The sequence below is a fragment of the Pyrus communis genome, chromosome 17, assembly GCF_963583255.1.
Source record: "Pyrus communis chromosome 17, drPyrComm1.1, whole genome shotgun sequence".
NCBI classification, from domain to species: domain Eukaryota; kingdom Viridiplantae; phylum Streptophyta; class Magnoliopsida; order Rosales; family Rosaceae; genus Pyrus; species Pyrus communis.
Genome location: NC_084819.1, coordinates 10,069,539 through 10,092,227, shown reverse-complemented (window position 1 = coordinate 10,092,227; position 22,689 = coordinate 10,069,539). Strand labels below are relative to the sequence as shown.

The window sequence follows — 22,689 nt, the reverse complement described above, 5'->3', positions numbered from 1 at the left end:
CTCTGAAAGTTCCAACATTTGAGATTGAGCTGATCCTATGGAATGTATCTTCTCATTTTTCTTGATAAAATTTGACACATATCTGAGAGAAATGATAGGTTAGAAATATAAGAAAGGTAAGTATCAACAACTATTCAGAATCGATCAACTAAAGACATGAAATGGGAGGTTATACAGAATCGAACATCTGTAAAAATCAGCTATTGAAGTTTATTCAGTTAAGAATAAACTTTTGAGACAAGTTGTGAATATAGAATGTCAATTTACAGCGAAAAGAGTTGGAAAGAGGTTGGTAAAAATAGATCACCGAGAGCAATAGGTAAAAAAAATTTCCATCCAAGATTCAATAGTTGGTCCATTCTTAGCCTCAGTAAGGTCCATCTTGTTGTGATAGGATAGGAATGAAGGAGAACGGATTAGTTTTAGCTAATGTAATGAAGATATGTATTATCTGTCCAAAAGCTCCACATGTTTTACTTATTTCAGAAAGGTCAGAAACACGCATGTCCATTGTCCGGAATGGATATAATCCAACACCCCAAGTAAAGAACATCAGAGGAGAAGGCAATTCGACGAATAAAAAGACTGAGAACAAGTGAAACAGTGGGCTCACAGCTTCTTCCTGTTAACGATTGTATCATTCAGAGCATTGATAGTGGTAATGGATGACTCGTCGAAACCTTTGGTTTTCCCTTTATTTTCGAGCGCGTTGCAAAAGCGCTGCAAGTGAGTGCTGATGATTGAATTCTTCACCGAGGCATTGCCAGAACCAGTTTTTCTTGGAAGATGATACCCTGAAAGTACCAAAGAAGATCAGAACTAAGAAAATAAACATGTGCGTTCACAGAATCCAACAAATAACGAAACACACACACGCATTAACCAAGAAGCAAGAAAATCGAAAGCACAACAATCGCATTAACGAAGAAAATGAACCCATTAAAAAAATAAAATCAAAAACTAGATTAAACAGCTATTCATCAAGTAAACTCACGAAAATAATCCAAAGAAACATCACATTTACCAAAAGAATCTAATCAAAACTACAAGCACCCACAAGCAAGAAGATAAGAAGAGAGTTGGGGTTTGTGACGTTTTAGTTAACCTGGGCGTCACGGCAGAGACGAACTGCAACTTCTACTCCCGTCCGATGGTCTGCCGGAGGTGGAGGTGGTCGTAGCGGTGGCAGAGTCGGTGGAGGCGGCAGCGGCATTTGGGTTTTGGAGGTGGTGGAAGACGCCATTCTCTAGTCGGAGAGTTTTGTCCGAGGCTACTGCGCTTGTTTGTGTTGTATGGAATGAAACTGGGTACGGACAAATCGTTATTTTTTGGTAGCTTTAATGAAAAGGATTTGGACTAAGTTTAGTTTAACAAAAAAACCACCTTATAATATTATTTAATCATAAGAACAAAACTAATTAATATCAGACCCACAAACATGGGTTGAATTAAAAGCCCAAAACGAAATAAATTTTTTTTCCAACCCTTGCCCCTAACGGAAACTCCATTATGTTAGCCAATTATGTTAGAAATAGAGTTCCCTTTTCTGAAAAATAAACAAGTGGAGTCAAAAGGAGATCCGAAGGAAGACCATTGGAACTGGAATGCTGAGGTATCAGTGCAATGTGCCTCGCAGATTCAAGAGCTGTTTCAAAAAAGGTATTATCACTATTTCTTAAACTGACACGAATATTATCACTATTTCTTAAACTTAACACTGACTATTTCTTAAACTGACACATGTACTATCACTATTTCCATATTTCGTAAACTGAATATTGACTATTTCTTAAACTAAACATGGGTACTATCACTATTTCTTAAACTTAACACTAGTAATATCATTATTTCTTAAATTTAAGACTGACTATTTCTTAAACTGACATAGGTACTAACACTATTTCTTAACTTAACACGGGTACTATTACTATTTCTTAAACTAAATATTGACTATTTCTTGAACTGAACACGGGTATTATCACTATTTCTTAAATACTTCTTACCTTTTTTTGTTTTTGCTAAAAAAATTATAATGAGAATCTCGACAAGAATTTAATTGAAGTTAAAACACATCGTTGAATATGATAAATGTAAACTTTCTCACATTATAGAAAATGACAATTATAAATGTATCAGCAACAAAATTAAGTAATTAATTATTTTCTCAACAATGTGAGTTTGAATGTGTATAGAAAGAAAAAAACCAAAGCTATTGCGCACCGTAATGAATTGGTTACATTGTGTGCATAACACATAAGAATGTAAAATGTGAAAGTTAAATCAAATAATAAATTGTAAGTAGTAGATTACTCTAATGACGAAGACAATTTCTCTTAAACTCACTGAGTAGTTGGTTCAAACATTTCATTTCTTCTTTAGCGTAATTTGTTGTAAATTATAATGATAATTTATAATTAATCAAGTTCTTTAACGTAATTTGTTGTAAATTATAATGATGAAAATTTATAATTAATCAAGTTCTTTAACATGGTCGATCGATCTCCATTCGCTCTAAATGAAATGGGTTAAATCTCACTGTCTCAAATGAACATACATACATAGGTACACACATAGCAGCAGTCAGTCCACACACACACAAAAACTACAAAAACAAATATTAATTCCTACCATAAACTCAATTTACAAATTTAGTTAGTAAGCTTCATGTAGAAACTCAGCAAGTGTAGGACTCAACAAGCTCGTCCATGGACCCCAACTGAGTCTCTGCATTCTTAAGCAGCAGAGTCAATGATTCCACATTAGAGTAATCTACTACTTGTGCAGCAGAGTCAATGATGATGATATATGGAATCACCATCATTATTAAGCATTGGTGATTTGGATAATAAAGGCAAATGTAATGGGCAATGTGGTATTGAAACGTATTGAGACACATTTGGCAGCATCTTTCATTTCACTTTAGTGTAGGAAGACTGACTAGTCACCAAGGGCTCTCAGAGACTCCCGGAACTCTCCTTCTCTGCATGTTTTGTTGCAAAAGATAAAAGAAATTTAAAAAATATGGGGATCAATCGTTTTCTTCGATCCAATCTCAGAACCCAGGTATCAAATCTTAAATCCCAAACACCCATTTGGTTTTTTTGGATTACATCTTCCTATATGTATTTTCTGATTGACAAAGACAGAAGAACAACAGAATATTACAAACAACTGCATCATATCGAATTGAAACTCTATTTGAACTTCTTCTGACTTAATGTCATTCCAAAAACCAAAATTGCACTCTTTATCTGAGGATCGGTAAGAGATTTGAACGAACATCTCGTATCTTAGCTAAGGGGTAAAAAAAAGAGCAGTTATTAGTAATTAACAAGAATTGAAGAATTGAAAATTATTTCCGGTCTCTTTGTTTCTTCGCCGGGACCTTCTTGCCGAGAATCAAACCTAAGACGTCTCATTTACCAGTGAAGAGGAACACCACTAGCTTTCACAATCTAATTCAAGTCCACTCTTTAAAATTCAATGTGATTCTATAACAAATGAATTCCCGAAATTAATCCATCAACCAACCCACATCTAGATTTCAAATTTAAGCATTTTTTACGGGAATAAAGGGAGTTATTGATGAGGAATTCCCAAGTGCATGAAAATGCAGACGCTCAAAATCCCTATTTAGACACAGAAGAAAGTTTATTATATTTACGCCGTCCGACGCAGAGTCCTCAAAATACAAGTCAAGTACATGCATTAAAGTCTCCAACCATGGAATGGAATGCCATAAACTTCAATATAGTTCCAGTATTGTTGATCCCCTTCCATTTCTGGATATCAAAGTTTGATGACTAAGCACCTTGCACGTACGATGACCCTGCCCTTAGCTGCGAATTACCGCTCCAGGGAGTGCGTTGTCCATCCATTCTTGCTCGTGATTGATGGATCCAGAGGCATTCGCTTCTCCACTGTAGGACATGTGAAGAAACCCATCTTCATCCTTATTTTCCCCATCCACTTCTGACATCAAGGCATCTGTAACATTTACATTTGTTAGAATCATTACAACCATCACCACCACAACTTTAACTCTGCGACAAGGCGATATTGTTATGCCTAAAATAAAAATGGGTTTGTGGCTCACCAGCAGGAGGTTCAATGTTTTTGAAGAAGATAAACAGAGGCTTGGACAGGGGGAGCACGATCTGCTGCCGAATAAAAAAAAACAAATTCCCCAACTGGCATCTCACCATGGACATGATATCTGCAGTCGGAAATTAAACCAAGATGGTCCAACCAAAATGATGTGAGAAGAGAGGTGCAGACAAATGAACCTTCACTTTGGAGTTGTATGAGTTTTGCTTTCTGTGTGCAAATCTTACACACTGATATGGCATACAATAATTGCTTGGCAGGAAGCCTTCGACACGTACATACATTCATGCATACATCTAAACGAACAAGTGAACAACACACATGACCAGGTCCTATCTGTGTGCCTATGGCTATGGCCTGCATGTAATCTTAAATTGCACGATAATACAAAAGTAGCAGGTATGTGGGGGTTTCTGTGTATATAAATCTTCACTCTTCTTCTCTCTTTTCTGTTGGATGTAGGAATGCATACCAAAAGGCATAAATAAAAAACAGAACAAATTAATTAAAGGAAAAGGGAATTGGAAACTAACTTCTTCGTACTAATGCCAGGAATGCCATTACTCCTTGCATCTTTCTCCACAGTGACCTACATGAAAGTTCAATTTGGAACATATTGTATACGCGTAGTATATCCGCTGAACGAATGCACAGCAAGGAAGTAAAACATGTTTGACATAGCGGCATTCTTACCGGTACAAAATCTGGACGTTTCTCCCTCAGTTCCCTAGCTCCTGGAATTGGGAACTCGCATCTGCGCTTCTTAAGGAAAATCCTGAAACCGCATATGAAGAAATACAATTAAATATAGCAAAATCTTGTTCTGCTGAAGTGGTGCAAAAAATAAAGAAAGCTAGTGCACAAGGGAAATGGCAACTAACCTCCCTTGCCCCTTAACAATGCCAGGAATTTCGCTCCTGTCAATCTTAGCCTTCAACATAGCCATCCCGGAAGCCACAGCAGCTTGCTCTCTTTGAGCCTTCTCCCGGGGCACACGCAAGGAGGGAGGCTCAAATTAGAACAAAGTGTACGCATCGACTGAAAGCATAAATTAGGACTATGATTGAAAGGATTTCTTACAAATCCGAGCATACTCCAAGGCTCTAAATAATAAATGCTCTTTGAATATGTAAATCCTTTGAACGCCCGAGCAGCCTCCAGAACCTCAGCGTTGCGTGCCTCCGCTTGCTCCATCAAAGAACGAGCAGCGGTTAAAAACTCAGCTGTTACCTCAGAAATTGAACAATCAGAAAATAAATTATCTCCTCTCCAAGACTAAAAGCATAAGAATATCAAGCCAGTGTCTGTGAGAGTTTGCAGTAAAAAAACGTTTAAACTACAGAGACCAACCATCTTTTATCCTAGAGAAGGAAGACATCTACACACCAAAAACCCTCGCACTACGTTTGGATGATGAAATTGCAAAACAATACAGAAATTAGATTCCCATCATTTAAAACTCCGACAATTACAAATCCCATCGTTAGGAGATATGCGTGTGGAATTTGAAAATAAAATACATTAGAAATGCGAGTTCCCAATTCCAGGAGCTGGGGAACTGAGGGAGAAGCGTCCAGATTTTGTACCGGTAAGAATGCCGCCACGTCAAACATGTTTTACTTCCTTGTTGTGCATTCGTTCAGCGGATATACTACGCGTATACAATATGTTCCAAATTGAACTTTCATGTAGGTCACTATGGAGAAAGATGCAATGAGTAATGGCATTCCTGGCATTAGTATGAAGAAGTTAGTTTCCAATTCCCTTTTCCTTTAATTAATTTGTTCTGTTTTTCATTTATGACTTTTGGTATGCATTCCCACATCCAACAGAAAAGAGAGAAGAAGAGCAAAGATATATATACACAGAAAGCCCCACATACCTGCTACTTTTGTATTATCATGCAATTTAAGATTACATGCAGGCCATAGCCATAGGCACACAGATAGGACCTGGTCATGTGTGTTGTTCACTTGTTCGTTTAGATGTATGCATGAATGTATGTACGTGTCGAAGGCTTCCTGCCAAGCAATTATTGTATGCCATATCAGTGTGTAAGATTTGCACACAGAAAGCAAAACTCATACAACTCCAAAGTGAAGGTTCATTTGTCTGCACCTCTCTTCTCACATCATTTTGGTTGGGCCATCTTGGTTTAATTTCCGACTGCAGATATCATGTCCATGGTGAGATGCCAGTTGGGGAATTTGTTTTTTTTTATTCGGCATTAGATCGTGCTCCCCCTGTCCAACCCTCTGTTTGTCTTCTTCAAAAACACTGAACCTCCTGCTGGTGAGCCACAAACCCATTTTTATTTTAGGCATAACAGTATCGCCTTGTCGCAGAGTTAAAGTTGTGGTGGTGATGGTTGTAATGATTCTAACAAATGTAAATGTTACAGATGCCTTGATGTCAGAAGTGGATGGGGAAAATAGGGATGAAGATGGGTTTCTTCACATGTCCTACAGTGGAGAAGCGAATGCCTCTGGATCCATCAATCACGAGCAAGAATGGATGGACAAGGCACTGCCTGGAGCGGTAATTCGCAGCTAAGGGCAGGGTCATCGTACGTGCAAGGTGCTTAGTCATCAAACTTTGATATCCAGAAATGGGAGGGGATCAACAATACTGGAACTATATTGAAGTTTATGGCATTCCATTCCATGGTTGGAGACTTTAATGCATGTACTTGACATATATTTTGAGGACTCTACTTCGGACGGCGTAAATATAATAAACTTTCTTCTGTGTCTAAATAGGGATTTTGAGCGTCTGCATTTTCATGGACTTGGGAATTCCTCATCAATAACTCCCTTTATTCCCGTAAAAAATGCTTAAATTTGAAATCTAGATGTGGGTTGGTTGATGGATTAATTTCGGGAATTCATTTGTTATAGAATCACATTGAATTTTAAAGAGTGGACTTGAATTAGATTGTGAAAGCTAGTGGTGTTCCTCTTCACTGGTAAATGAGACGTCTTAGGTTTGATTCTCGGCAAGAAGGTCCCGGTGAAGAAACAAAGAGACCGGAAATAATTTTCAATTCTTCAATTCTTGTTAATTACTAATAACTACTCTCTTTTTGACCCCTTAGCTAAGATACGGGATGTTCGTTCAAATCTCTTACTGATCCTCAGATAAAGAGTGCAATTTTGGTTTTTGGGATGACATTAAGAAGTCAGAAGAAGTTCAAACAGAGTTTCAATTCGATATGATGCAGTTGCTTGTAATATTCTGTTGTTCTTCTGTCTTTGTCAATCAGAAAATACCTACAGGAAGATGTAATCCAAAAAAAACCAAATGGGTGTTTGGGATTTAAGATTTGATACCTGGGTTCTGAGATTGGATCGAAGAAAACGATTGATCCCCATATTTTTTAAATTTCTTTTATCTTCTGCAACAAAACATGCAGAGAAGGAGAGTTCCGGGAGTCTTTGAGAGCCCTTGGTGACTAGTCAGTCTTTCTACACTAAAGTGAAATGAAAGATGCTGCCAAATGTGTCTCAATACGTTTCAATACCACATTGCCCATTACATTTGCCTTTATTATCCAAATCACCAATGCTTAATAATGATGGTGATTACATATATCATCATCATTAACTCTGCTGCACAAGTAGTAGATTACTCTAATGTGGAATCATTGACTCTGCTGCTTAAGAATGCAGAGACTCAGTTGGGGTCCATGGACAAGCTTGTTGAGTCCTACACTTGCTGAGTTTCTACATGAAGCTTACTAACTAAATTTGTAAATTGAGTTTATGGTAGGAATTAATATTTGTTTTTGTAGTTTTTGTGTGTGTGTGGACTGACTGCTGCTATGTGTGTACCTACGTATGTATGTCCATTTGAGACAATGAGATTTAACCCATTTCATTTAGAGCGAATGGAGATCGATCGACCATGTTAAAGAACTTGATTAATTATAAATTTTCATCATTATAATTTACAACAAATTACGCTAAAGAAGAAATGAAATGTTTGAACCAACTACTCAGTGAGTTTAAGAGAAATTGTCTTAGTCATTAGAGTAATCTACTACTTACAATTTATTATTTGATTTAACTTTCACATTTTACATTCTTATGTGTTGTGCACACAATGTAACCAATTCATTACGTTGCGCAATAGCTTTGGTTTTTTCTTTCTATACACATTCAAACTCACATTGTTGAGAAAATAATTAATTACTTAATTTTGTTGCTGATGCATTTATAATTGTCATTTTCTATAATGTGAGAAAGTTTACATTTATCATATTCAACGATGTGTTTTAACTTCAATTAAATTCTTGTCGAGATTCTCATTATAATTTTTTTTAGCAAAAACAAAAAAAGGTAAGAAGTATTTAAGAAATAGTGATAATACCCGTGTTCAGTTCAAGAAATAGTCAATATTTAGTTTAAGAAATAGTAATAGTACCCGTGTTAAGTTAAGAAATAGTGTTAGTACCTATGTCAGTTTAAGAAATAGTCAGTCTTAAATTTAAGAAATAATGATATTACTAGTGTTAAGTTTAAGAAATAGTGATAGTACCCATGTTTAGTTTAAGAAATAGTCAGTATTCAGTTTACGAAATATGGAAATAGTGATAGTACATGTGTCAGTTTAAGAAATAGTAAGTGTTAAGTTTAAGAAATAGTGATAATATTCGTGTCAGTTTAAGAAATAGTGATAATACCTTCTTTGAAACAGCTCTTGAATCTGCGAGGCACATTGCGCTGATACCTCAGCATTCCAGTTCCAATGGTCTTCCTTCGGATCTCCTTCGGATCTCCTTTTGACTCCACTTGTTTATTTTTCAGAAAAGGGAACTCTATTTCTAACATAATTGGCTAACATAATGGAGTTTCCGTTAGGGGCAAGGGTTGGGAAAAAAAATTTATTTCGTTTTGGGCTTTTAATTCAGCCCATGTTTGTGGGTCTGATATTAATTAGTTTTGTCCTTATGATTAAATAATATTATAGGGTGGTTTTTTTGTTAAACTAAACTTAGTCCAAATCCTTTTCATTAAAGCTACCAAAAAATAACGATTTGTCCGTCCCCAGTTTCATTCCGTACAACACAAACAAGCGTAGTAGCCTCGGACAAAACTCTCCGACTCTCCAACTAGACAATGGCGTCTTCCACCACCTCCAAAACCCAAATGCCACTGCCGTCTCCACCGACTCTGCCACCACTACCTCCACCTCCACCTTCGGCAGACCATCGGACGGGAGTAGAAGTTGCAGTTCGTCTCTGCCGTGACGCCCAGGGTAACTAAAACGTCACAAACCTCAACTCTCTTCTTATCTTCTTGCTTGTGGGTGCTTGTAGTTTTGATTAGATTCTTTTGGTAAATGTGATGTTTCTTTGGATTATTTTCGTGAGTTTACTTGATGAATAGCTGTTTAATCTAGTTTTTTATTTTTATTTTTTTAATGGGTTTATTTTCTTCGTTAATGCGATTGTTGTGCTTTTGATTTTCTTGCTTCTTGGTTAATGCGTGTGTGTGTTTCTTTATTTGTTGGATTCTGTGAACGCACATGTTTATTTTCTTAGTTCTGATCTTCTTTGGTACTTTCAGGGTATCATCTTCCAAGAAAAACTGGTTCTGGCAATGCCTCGATGAAGAATTCAATCATCAGCACTCACTTGCAGTGCTTTTGCAACGCGCTCGAAAAAAAAGGGAAAACTAAAGGTTTCGACGAGTCATCCATTACCACTATCAATGCTCTGAATGATACAATCGTTAACAGGAAGAAGCTGTGAGCCCACTGTTTCACTTGTTCTCTGTCTTTTTATTCGTCGAACTGCCTTCTCCTCTGATGTTCTTTACTTGGGGTGTTGGATTATATCCATTCCGGACAATGGACATGCGTGTTTCTGACCTTTCTGAAATAAGTAAAACATGTGGAGCTTTTCGACAGATAATACGTATCTTCATTACATTAGCTAAAACTAATCAGTTCTCCTTCATTCCTATCCTATCACAACAAGATGGACCTTAATGAGGCTAAGAATGGACCAACTATTGAATCTTGGATGGAAATTTTTTTTTACCTATTGCTCTCGGTGATCTATTTTTACCAACCTCTTTCCAACTCTTTTCGCTGTAAATTGACATTCTATATTCACAACTTGTTTCAAAAGTTTATTCTTAACTGAATGAACTTCAATAGCTGATTTTTACAGATGTTCGATTATGTATAACCTCCCATTTCATGTCTTTAGTTGTTCGATTCTGAATAGTTGTTGATACTTACCTTTCTTATATTTCTAACCTGTCATTTCTCTCAGATATGTGTCAAATTTTATCAAGAAAAATGAGAAGATACATTCCATAGGATCAGCTCAATCTCAAATGTTGGAACTTTCAGAAGAATGGCAAACAAAGGTGTGTCGCATACTTTATTAGTTCTATGCACTTGCAGTTTACATCAATTTTATGTTCACATATACTCCTCACATTATGTTTGATACTTTTAGTGTTCTTCCAGTTGACACTTTGCTGATGGTTCCCATTATGCTTTATTTGGTTGTACATGATACGCCTTATGACTATGACAACCCTGGAGCTGGAGGGGGCGGAGGGGGTTATCTTTTAGACGCAGTTGTAGGTAATGCCCTAGCTCTAGTTCCAGTTCCAGCTCCACCTCATCAGGTTGAGGATGGAGGAGCTATCATCCCAGTAGTTGGTGATGGGGATGGTGGAGGTGGACCAGGGGCTGGAGGAGGAGTTTTGCCCATAGATCGAGTACTCTCAGTCTATGGGATAATGTTGGGATGGCATAACCCATTCAACTTTATTCCTCGATTTCAGTTCTCCCTGAATCTTGACATAGTCCGTGGTGTGCACGAGGTCGAGCATTTCATCAGGGGAGCATACACCTCTTTTTTTCTTCATGCTGGTTTTTTGGTTCCGGACCGTTTTATTTGCACCTATTTGCTCAATTTTGGAGAAGGTGGAGTTCAGGCGATGGCATCAGAGCATGCCATGGCTCTCACATGGCAGCAGTTTTACAAGAGCGCTCATTGCGTGCTGGCCTTACCGCATATGGATGGGAAGGTTGTCAATCTTTCTAGGGTGTTGGAGGGAGGCATATGGGCTGGCAGAGGGACTGTGAATATTAGAACATATGGAAATGTGCTTGAAATGGAGGCCGACATGGTCGCTCAGGTTTATCCGGGTTTCGCTGAATTCCCTGCACACATATTCCAGTATTGGCTTGACGGGATATACATGACCACACATCAGATTTTAGGTTTGCAGTGGAATATCATAGATGGGTATTTGACAGCAGTTGATTGTTGGGATTTTCCGGCCCATCGGGCTGCAGTTATGGGTGCTGTTGCTGCAGATATGGCTCAGGATGAGATTGGCCACGACATGATGGAGATACCAGCAGAATTGGTTGACGAGTGAACACCGCTATCTAGCTATATGGATGCTTTAGCTTTTATGTTGTTTTTATTTTCTTGAGAATATAGGGATTTATGATATTTTCTCTTTTTGTTGTACAGCTTCCTTATGGAGCTTCAGGGCATGTCAAATATTTTTTGTTTTTCCTCACATGTCGTTTCAACTTCTATTTTGGTGGAATATTCTATGTTTAGGTTAATGCCATGAATGAGACTTTGGGTTAATGTCATGCGCTAATATTAATTAGGTTTCAATCTGCATGAGCTATTTAACTGTTTAAATTAAACATTAAAAACAATGCCATATTTTTTTCGATGTACTGGTAACGCCGCCACACGTGGTGTTACGACTTCATTCAAATTGTAATACAATGTATTTGGCTCTGCCTCCAAACTGGCTCCTCAGGCTAATGTGCCCCCTCAGCAACCTTCGTCTTCAACCTCCACTCTCCCCCTTCTCTCACTTCCCAACATTCCATTTTTCCTTCACTTCCAAGGAATCCATTTGCTCCATTCCATTTTTCCTTCACTTCCAAGAAACCCATTTGCTCCATTCTTTCTTTTGGGTCCATCAAACTCAACAATTTTAGTATATTAGACCATGTGCAATGGCATGTGTCAAAACCTAACCGAGAACAAGCTGTTGCTACAGTTATGGGTGCTGTTCTAACAAATATAAATGTTACAGATGCCTTGATGTCAGAAGTGGATGGGGAAAATAAGGATGAAGATGGGTTTCTTCACATGTCCTACAGTGGAGAAGCGAATGCCTCTGGATCCATCAATCACGAGCAAGAATGGATGGACAAGGCACTCCCTGGAGCGGTAATTCGCAGCTAAGGGCAGGGTCATCGTACGTGCAAGGTGCTTAGTCATCAAACTTTGATATCCAGAAATGGGAGGGGATCAACAATACTGGAACTATATTGAAGTTTACGGCATTCCATTCCATGGTTGGAGACCTTCACTTTGGAGTTGTATGAGTTTTGCTTTCTGTGTGCAAATCTTACACACTGATATGACATACAATAATTGCTTGGCAGGAAGCATTCGACACGTACATACATTCATGCATACATCTAAACGAACAAGTGAACAACACACATGACCAGGTCCTATCTGTGTGCCTATGGCTATGGCCTGCATGTAATCTTAAATTGCACGATAATACAAAAGTAGCAGGTATGTGGGGCTTTCTGTGTATATATATCTTTGCTCTTCTTCTCTCTTTTCTGTTGGATGTGGGAATGCATACCAAAAAGCATAAATGAAAAACAGAACAAATTAATTGAAGTAAAAGGGAATTGGAAACTAACTTCTTCATACTAATGCCAGGAATGCCATTACTCCTTGCATCTTTCTCCACAGTGGCCTACATGAAAATTCAATTTGGAACATATTGTATACGCGTAGTATATCCGCTGAACGAATGCACAGCAAGGAAGTAAAACATGTTTGACGTGGCGGCATTCTTACCGGTACAAAATCTGGACGCTTCTCCCTCAGTTCCCCAGCTCCTGGAATTGGGAACTCGCATCTGCGCTTCTTAAGGAAAATCCTGAAACTGCATATGAAGAAATACAATTAAATATAGCAAAATCTTGTTCTGCTGAAGTGGTGCAAAAAATAAAGAAAGCTAGTGCACAAGGGAAATGGCAACTAACCTCCCTTGCCCCTTAACAATGCCAGGAATTTCGCCCCTGTCAATCTTAGCCTTCAACATAGCCATCCCGGAAGCCACAGCAGCTTGCTCTCTTTGAGCCTTCTCCCGGGTCACACGCAAGGAGGGAGGCTCAAATTAGAACAAAGTGTACGCATCGACTGAAAGCATAAATTAGGACTATGATTGAAAGGATTTCTTACAAATCCGGGCATACTCCAAGGCTCTAAATAATAAATGCTCTTTGAATATGTAAATCCTTTGAACGCCCGAGCAGCCTCCAGAACCTCAGCGTTGTGTGCCTCCGCTTGCTCCATCAAAGAACGAGCAGCGGTTAAAAACTCAGCTGTTACCTCAGAAATTGAACAATCAGAAAATAAATTATCTCCTCTCCAAGACTAAAAGCATAAGAATATCAAGCCAGTGTCTGTGAGAGTTTGCAGTAAAAAAACGTTTAAACTACAGAGACCAACCATCTTTTATCCTAGAGAAGGAAGATATCTACACACCAAAAACCCTCATGCTACGTTTGGATGATGAAATTGCAAAACAATACGGAAATTAGATTCCCATCATTTAAAACTCCGACAATTACAAATCCCATCGTTAGGAGATATGCATGTGGAATTTGAAAATAAAATACATTAGAAATTCTATTGATGAGATGTTTTGAATGAAATATGACATAAAAATTGCTCTAAGTTAGCACTCACATTGTCCAGCAAAAAGATTTTAACCAAATAAAAGCAGATGTGTATCCCGTCAGAGGTCCCATTTCACTATTGTAATATCACCGAACAGAGAAAGAACAGATTAACAAGTTGTAAAAATTTGAATTGTAATGTGAACCAAATAGACCATATCTAACATAACAAGGAGTCGCCAAGAACCGAGATAGAAACCCATTTACTAGAGGATAGGAAACCAAATTCAGAAAAGAATCTTCAGGAAAATAATAACTGCAAATCTCTCTTCCTTGTAATTCCAAAAATTACAAGTGTTACTGCAAAATATTAACAAAGCAACTTGCAATTCCAAAAATTACCACAAAATTAAAAAATAAAAAAATATAATCCCAACCCGGAAAAGCAGAAGGTCTGCGAGTCCTGGAAAATCTTCCTTCCATGGCTACGCCTGTTGTCTGCGAAAATTCAAACCCACCAAACAAACATGAGAACAACAACATGATTATAAGTAAGCAATGTATATACGGCAAGAATTTAAAAGATTTAAAGGTCCACAAAGATAAAACATCAAAAACGAAAAGGAGGGATCGATTAGGGTTTTGGTTAATCGAAAAAAAATCCCAATTCAATTTTTGGGAAAATCATATTCAATCAAACGTCTGAATATACACATGCGAATATAAAATTTCAGGATTTGATATCACCTGTTACTTTTGACTGAGTTTGATTTTCCAGCGCCGACTCCTTTTAGTCGTTTTCCTTCGGCCCCGCTCCCTATTTATATCTCAGCCTCTATTTTTCTTAATTTTATTTTACACTATCATACGGGTATGAGAAAATTTTTTATTTTTATTTTTGAATTTTATTTAATTTTATTTATTTATTTATGAACGGCATTTTTACAGTACAGACAGGAGAGAGAGAGACAGACAGACCTCGGGACTGCGAACGGGTAGGCGCAGACCTCCGGGCACTGCTTGCCAGAGTTTCCGATCCAGGCGTATGGCAGAGTGTAGCCCACCATGGAGGGGAAGGTGAAGTAATGGAAACCACAAACGGCTCGACAAAAGTCCTGAACGGTGACCTCCTCGGAAGTGAGGATTAGGTAGACGCCGTGCTTGTGATCGATGGGGAAGGGGGCGGATCGGACGGCGGAGGCGATGACCTGCTGGACTGAGACGCGGGTGAGGTGATTCCCCTGGGAGTACTTCATGTCGCACTACTGGCCGGCGACGACGACGGCGCGTGAGACGTTGGCGCCGGTCTGGTCGGTGTACAGGGAGACAGTTCGCCACCACTCGGCGACTTAGGGGGAGGGGGAGGCGGAGGGAGCGGCGGAAATGGAGTGAATGAAGTCGGTAATGAGGAGCTTCTGGGGCGTGGCCCACTTGCCGTACCAGATGAGGTAGATGTTGATGGGGGAGGAGGAGAGGACGGGGCCCATGTGGTAGCGGAGGTCGACGAGGTTGGAGGAGCCCTCGAATTTCTTATTGGAGGAGAGGGTGCGGGGAGGGAGCTTGGGGTTGAAGAGCTCGTGAGTGTTTAGGGTTTGGACGGAGGGAGTGGCGGCGGCATTGGCGAAGACGGTGGTGGTGGTGAGGAGGAGGAGGAGGCGGAGGAGGAGGGAGGTGAAATTGGTGAGCGGCATTGTTGGGGTGCGGGGGATGGAGAATTGGGGAGGGAAGGGAGGAGAGGGGTTATATAAAGTTGAGAGTGAGAATGGAGTGGGGATTGGGCTGGAGACAGCTGCAACCTCTGTGGGCACAGAAGACAGAGAGAGAGAGAGCGATATTTACTGTCTGTGAGTGAGAGTGGGTCTCTCTCTCTCTCTCTCTCTCTCTCTCTCTCTCTCTCTCTCTCTCTCTCTCTCTCTCTCTCTCTCTCTCTCTCTCTCTCTCTCTCTCTCTCTCTCTCTCTCTCTCTCTCTCTCTCCTGGAAAACCGGAAAAATCGGCATTTTTATTTTTTGAAACTATAAGTTCAATTTAGTTTATGAACGGTTAATTCATAAAAAAGAGGTTCCTACCAGAACACATAATATAATATGCTGATTTAAGTTTAGTGAATTTGAGTTGCTTCGGGAACTCAAGTGTGAGAGATTCGGGACTATGAAAGGATGTCAACGGTTCAAAAAAGAGAAATAAATTATTAAATCGTTAATGTCCAAAAGTGATCTTTAGGTCAATAATTTTGAATTTCTTGTCAGATATTCAATAGAGCAGAACCATGTAAGGTCGATCGTAGACGCAAAATAATGACTTCGGGCCTTATTCACTTTAGATGGCTTTGGGCCAAATAATTAAGAAAAATAAGCCTAAATGATGCTTAGCCGTAGACACCCCAACCTAGTTGGGTGCGGGCAAGAAGCAAAACGGGCCAAAAAAATCATTTGGGTCGTGAAGTTCATGACAGCCCAACAAAGAATTGATGGTTGTTGTCCAGAAAAAGAGTGGTTGCAGCAAAGCTGCAGATTGGGCTCGGGTCATGGCTGCAATGGCAGCGGCCCGAGTGGGATTGAGACCCAACAAGCATCCAGTTGCAATCTACAGCTGAACATAGGCCAACAGATGGGAGCGGGCCATTCAAATGATAAAGCCTAGCAAGCTTTTGCTGGCTTCTAGTGTGGGCTGAGGGCTGCATGCCTAGTGCAAAGAAAATCTGCTTAGGCCGAGTATTTGGTGGTCTGGCACACTTGCAGCAGAGCCCATGGGGTTGCTGTGGTCTAGAGGAAGCAGGCCTGAGCTGTTGGCTCGGGTTGGTGGCTTGGCGATGGTGCGGCCACAAAACATATATATTGACAAATATATGAAACATATACAATATATATATTGGAAGGTAAATATAAATATAGGGGATTCATACATCATAAGGAATGTTTTCGTGCTTCATGATTCCTTTATTTTAAGCGTACTTGATTGGCAAAAAACAATAGAAGCCTTTGAATTCTGTAGAAGATCATTATTTGAAAAGCAGGAATTGCATCTCCAATGCGTTATATCATGTTCAACACAGAAAATTAAATTGAATCAATAGCATGTAAATCAATTCAATAAAATAATAAATTAATCATAAAAATAATGATTAAAACGTAATACTCCCCTGATTGAAGATCAAACTCTATTTAGCGCAGCGTCAAGAGCGTGCTAATAACGTGTTGTTGACATAATTTACTGAACAATTATGGAGGCCAGAGAGGGAGCGCGGCACAGAGAGAAGAGAGATATGTAATTGTGAGGTGTGTTATATTCCACCCCATTGTGTCTTTATTTATAGTCGTAGGGAAGATTAACTTCTTACCCTAGTAGGATTAGAACTCTAATAGGATAATATCTAATCTAAATGGGGTGTATTCAATTGGGAATTTGAGAGATTTTAATGGATTTATAAATCCATGGATTTTTTATAGAATTTAACTGATTTGTAGAGATTCCATGTAAAATTTTGATTCAATTCTATTGAAATCTCATGGGGAGATGTGAGATTTGTAGATGCTTAAAAAACACTACAAAATCTCTTTAATTCCCTCTAATTCCTCAATTTTTCCAAATTCTTTAAATTCAAATTTTAATTGAATACACTTGAAATGTTATAAACTTCTTTAAAATTCTAATTGAATACACCGGATTTCTAAGGATTTTAATAAACTATACACATTGAATTTCAAAGAATCACTTAAAATTCTGATTGAATGCACCTAGATTCATGAAAAGAATTAAAATCCCTCAAAATTCTATTTGAATACACCCTCTTAAGAGATATGGTAGAATCTCATAAGGATATCCTAAATATGTTAGGATTTATACAATCACATTTCTAATTTAATAGGACTGCAACAAGAGTAGTTTTGTCATTTTAATTTTTATTTAGCATAATTATTTACTGAATGACCAAAATGATTGATGGTGAACAATCTCAGGGACCACTTGTATTGATCTCAAATATTAAAGATCAAAGTGAAAAATTGTGCAAATCTCAAATATCATTTTAGCTAAAAAGCATTTCTGAAATAAAATTCCTAAGTTCATATATATGCAGGACTACTTGACCTGCACTCAGTCCCGTTCCCATCTTATACCCTTTTCGTCTCACTTTCCAACCCTCCATTCACACTTAAATTAGCATTTACCAGCTGCGGAAATTAATTAAATGACTATCCACCCTGTACATATATTTGTAAACTTTTACATACTTGTTTGCTTAACATCAAAGGAGGGAAGTCGAAGAATAGGATGAGAAAGTTCAAATGGAAAAATTGCTATCACTTAACCACATAATTTTGAGATTAAGAACGAATTTTAAACTCATATTTCACACAATAATTCCGAATTCGATTTCTGTCTTTGCTAAGCTACCGACTAATCTCTTTTTTGAAAAAGAGAAAAATTGCTAGCACTTCTCTTTGTGTATATATAATATTTTGGTAAATTGGTTGAGGTTTGTGCTGACTCTATTGACTGATTCAAAAGTCAACAGGTGCCGTGTGGAGGCTCTTGTCTCTACAAGTTTAAGCCATCGACTGCTCTTTCTCTAGCTTCACAGGTCATTCGGTGCAAATTAACTAAGTGGGTTTCTCTCAAAGCTCCTCACTCGTTAGAAATTTGTGAACTTTACGAGCCAGAGGACTTATTTCTGTGCAATCAGACTGAGATCATAAAAACAGGTGCTTTCTATTTACTTGTTTTTCCCAGAATTTCAATTTTTTCGTTATATTATTATTATTATTATTTCTTTTGTTTGAGTTGGCTTTGTTAGATATGTTTATGATGGAAATGATTGAGAATGTGTCTGAATTTGATTTTTCTTGGGTTCTAATGAAGATTGATAAATGAAGTTGGTTTATTTAACATAGTTGGTGTGAAATCTGTTAACAGAAGACTTGACGCAAAATCGAGCGTAATGATGCTGTAGAATTCGTACAGGGCACCCATTTAGAGGGATAATGCTTTGTTGTTGTTGTTGTTTGTTTGTGATGAAATCTGGGTCTTTAGGATTAGTTGGATTTATGTAAAATGAAGAAAGCACAGTGGATGTCTAATTTATGCTGGATATTGTTGGTAAGAAAACCAGAAAATGAATGAGAATAACGGGTATTGGAGTTTTATTTAACTACTAGATATTGGTTTTGAACTTTTGATCAAGTTAATAGATGAGAAAAAAATATGATTACTTGTTAGATGTTACATAGTTGTATCTGATCCTCTCGGGGGTACTCGCGAAAGACCTGTACTAGGAAAGAAAACCAGCAGTTGTAAACAAGTTAAAATCTTTAATTTGAGCTGTGTGATATTTGTTCATCATAGTAATGATCACATTTGCAGAATTGGTGAGTGACATTTTGTAGTGTTTGCTTTATGTGTCTTTTCTTATCATACTTTCAATGGTTTTGATTCTTGAATTGTAGCTTTTTATGGACTCCCTAATTCTAAGGCTTTCTTCAGCTACCGAATCTTAGGTGAGGATTAGAGCACTTCATAACGTTAGGAGATATGAAGTGCTTCTCATTCTACATTGGAGAAAAGAAGGACGAACCAAAGAGTACAAATACAACTTTTACCGATGCTGATATGAAGAGATCTGGATCTGAGTTAGATTCACAGAATATCTCTGATGCGAGCACAGAATCCCTGAGGAGGAACCAATATCCTAGCTTCTCTCAGAGACCCAGCAACCTCAGAGTATTCTCAGTTTCGGAGCTGAAGTCTGCCACGAAGAACTTTAGCCGCTCTGTCATGGTTGGAGAGGGCGGGTTTGGGTGTGTCTATAAAGGGCTGATTAAAAGTGAAGAAGATCCTTCTAAAAAACTTGAAGTTGCCGTGAAACAGCTCAGTAAAAGAGGCTTGCAGGCAAGACTGTTTTTCAATTGGCATAACTTTGATAGAGTAATGTTATTCATACCATGTTTTTATACCACATTTCTATATAAACTATCAAAGACATTGCTTTCTTGTTTCTTTTATTGGTTATTAGCAGACTGAGTCCTTTCTTTCATCATTTACTAGTTTTGCTTCTTCCTAATTTGGAGAAAAACATTGTCCTGCACTTACTGGTAATGTAGTTTTATCCTTATCTCCGAGTTTGTTAATCGAACTGATATAAAGTCTAATAAGATGCCTTGTTTCCATGTATGTGCAAAAAAACAAATTCGGTCTAAACTAAAGATTCCGCCTTTTTGCTACCAGGGGCACAAGGAATGGGTGACAGAAGTTAATGTTCTTGGGGTGGTCGAGCATCCAAACCTTGTCAAACTAGTGGGCTACTGTGCTGAGGATGATGAACGAGGAATCCAACGACTTCTAATTTATGAATACATGCCTAATGGAAGTGTAGAGAACCATTTAGCCAGTCGTTTAGATCCTCTTTCATGGGCCATGAGATTGAGAATAGCACAAGATGCTGCTCGTGGCTTGGCATACTTACATGAAGAAATGGACTTTCAGGTACTTTTAAATTTTGTTTTCGTTTTCATTTTGTAACGGTGTCCCTTTTTATGCATTTGATATTTGTTTTAAAAGTTAAGAAATGAAAAGAGGAGGGAGGGGAGAGGGAATAAGTTTGTGTGCTGACATTTTTCTATGTTTTTGTTCTAGATCATTTTCAGGGATTTTAAATCTTCAAATATTCTTCTGGATGATCAATGGAATGCAAAGCTATCAGACTTCGGAATGGCTAGGTTGGGCCCGTCAGAAGGATTAACCCACGTCTCAACAGCGGTATGATTTTATACAAATGATCTGATTATAATTACCGCCCATTACATAATTCAATATCCTTCAAACTATGTGCTACACTCTTGCGCTCACATGGCTGGGGATTTTTAATCAGGTTGTTGGAACCATGGGATACGCAGCACCTGAGTATATCCAGACCGGACGTCTAACATCTAAGAATGATGTGTGGAGCTATGGGGTCTTCCTTTATGAACTCATCACAGGTAGGCGTCCTCTAGATCGAAACCGCCCTAAGAGTGAGCAGAAGCTCTTAGAGTGGGTAAAGCCTTACCTGTCAGACGTTAAGAAGTTCCGGCTAATAATTGACCCTAAGCTTGAAGGTAAATACCCCCTCAAATCAGCTCAAAGGCTTGCAATTGTAGCCAACAAATGCTTGGTCAGACTCCCCAAGAATCGTCCTATGATGAGCGAGGTATTGGAGATGGTAAATCAAATTATAGAGGCTCCATCAGGCCAAAAGAAAACTATGGAGGTACCCTCAATCGAAAAGAAAATAAGGGAGGTACCATCAAGCCAAAACAAGTTTATGAAGACACCAACAGGAACGGAAAGTGAGCAACTGCCCCCCAAGAATTTAGCACCAATAGAAACTTGCCGGGATGTTGAAACAATGAACCAGAGAAGAAATGTGGATTTGAGGAGGAGAGAAACTGGATGGTTGTCTCGCTCGTGGACACCAAAATTTTTAAGGACATGATTGTAAGTGCATTTTTGCAATCTGGTCCTAGTGTGATTAGGACTTATATGAAATTGGTTCATTGTTGTGTGGCGTCTCAGTCTATTAATGTATAGTCATGTGTAAGTTTCTTTTTCGTATGACGATGTATTATTGGATCGGGTCGATATGGCAACCGTGAATTCGTTTTATACAAGCGGCTCTCATTTATTAAAAGTACATTGGCACTATCGATACTTGCCACATTGCTCAATTATCGTACAATTGTTTTTTCAGACTTAAAACTGAAAAGTCATGTTACTTAACTCATTCGTCGACATATTCAGGGATGGACCGACTAACTTTTGATCTATCCATAATTGTCTCTACTTCGTTGGGAGAAGACTCAAGTTAGAGTAACATGTACATACAACGAGAAATTACAAACCAAGTCAACTATAAAACAAACTTGGGGCCATAAAATGATTGGATCATAAACTTTAGGTTCACGAAATCACTGAATTATTGACGCAGTTTTGGACCATTATGATTAATTGTTTGTTACGTGTAAACCAAGTCGTTGCACATCCCAGAATCAGAAGCCAACATTCTTCACTGAATTCATAAAACAACTGGCTTTTGAAGACCTCACATGTATAGAAATTGGAATATATATATATATATATATATATATATATATATATACACATATATACATATATATGTATGTATATATGTATGTATGTATGTATGTATGTATGTATATGTATATGTATATGTATATGTATCTATCTTCAACTTCAACTGTGGTGCCTAATTGACGAGCCACAATTGACTATAACACTTATATAGATTAGCTTACTATTGCTCAACTTCAACTTCGGGTCCGGAGGGGATCCTGTTCTATTTTACAAAACCAGCTTACTTTTGAAAGTTAAGTCTGCCAAGCTAGCAGCCACCTAAATTGGCTTTTGAATATCACAAGTAAGCGATTGACAATTTGGGTCCTTAAAATATTATGTGGTTGATCCAGGTAATTTCCTTATGATAACAATTATTCACATTATAAATTAATTTCTAAAAATCATCTTTAAATAATGAGATTTTATTTATCGAAGTGTATAAAAACAGATGGTTGGAATCGATAAAAGTATTATGAACTATATACATGTTTGCTACATTTTATTGACCAAACAACCTTTGTTTTAATTGAAATTTTGTAGAGATAATCTACATGTAACAATTACAATATTAACGGTTTTGATTGTAAACACAAAATTATGTGAATCAACTACGAAGCATTTTGAGGAGGAATGTTTTCTCGTCTTTGATTAGCATATGGGATGTGTTTTATTTTCTTAATACATAATAAGGAAGATATATATATATATATATATATATATATATATATATATATATATATATATATATATATGTACACACACACACACA

At 37.9% G+C, this 22,689-nt stretch overlaps 2 protein-coding genes and 1 long non-coding RNA gene across 8 annotated transcripts; 2 read left to right on the top strand and 1 right to left on the bottom strand.

Annotated features, from left to right (window-relative positions):
• Window positions 1–611: 611 nt before the first annotated feature.
• Window positions 612–15,524, bottom strand: LOC137723369 (uncharacterized). 5 transcript variants are annotated; one of them, XM_068462554.1, is made up of 8 exons: window positions 14,560–14,634; window positions 14,250–14,310; window positions 13,373–13,515; window positions 13,174–13,271; window positions 12,986–13,067; window positions 12,826–12,881; window positions 4,097–4,216; window positions 3,313–3,987 (listed from the first exon to the last, which is right to left on the bottom strand). In XM_068462554.1, exons 2-7 carry the CDS (start codon window positions 14,293–14,295, stop codon window positions 4,108–4,110), a joined length of 534 nt encoding a protein of 177 aa, XP_068318655.1. In that variant the 5' UTR covers window positions 14,296–14,310; window positions 14,560–14,634; the 3' UTR covers window positions 3,313–3,987; window positions 4,097–4,107. The 5 variants fall into 5 exon arrangements, with proteins under 5 accessions (XP_068318657.1, XP_068318655.1, XP_068318656.1 ...); XM_068462555.1 differs by lacking the exon at window positions 12,826–12,881 and adding an exon at window positions 4,641–4,696; XM_068462556.1 differs by lacking the exons at window positions 3,313–3,987; window positions 4,097–4,216 and adding an exon at window positions 612–794.
• LOC137723370 (uncharacterized) lies at window positions 5,635–6,861 on the top strand. Its single transcript, XR_011066890.1, has 4 exons — window positions 5,635–5,695; window positions 5,800–5,855; window positions 6,280–6,399; window positions 6,509–6,861. It is a non-coding gene; the product is annotated as an uncharacterized lncRNA (long non-coding RNA).
• A 2,797-nt stretch (window positions 15,525–18,321) lies between the features above and the next one.
• On the top strand, window positions 18,322–21,492 carry LOC137723103 (serine/threonine-protein kinase PCRK1-like). Of its 2 annotated transcripts, none has more exons than XM_068462263.1 (5): window positions 18,322–18,514; window positions 19,293–19,697; window positions 20,034–20,291; window positions 20,442–20,564; window positions 20,677–21,492. In XM_068462263.1, exons 2-5 carry the CDS (start codon window positions 19,341–19,343, stop codon window positions 21,277–21,279), a joined length of 1,341 nt encoding a protein of 446 aa, XP_068318364.1. In that variant the 5' UTR covers window positions 18,322–18,514; window positions 19,293–19,340; the 3' UTR covers window positions 21,280–21,492. The 2 variants fall into 2 exon arrangements, with proteins under 2 accessions (XP_068318364.1, XP_068318365.1); XM_068462264.1 differs by having other exon boundaries at window positions 19,256–19,697.
• Window positions 21,493–22,689: the final 1,197 nt, after the last annotated feature.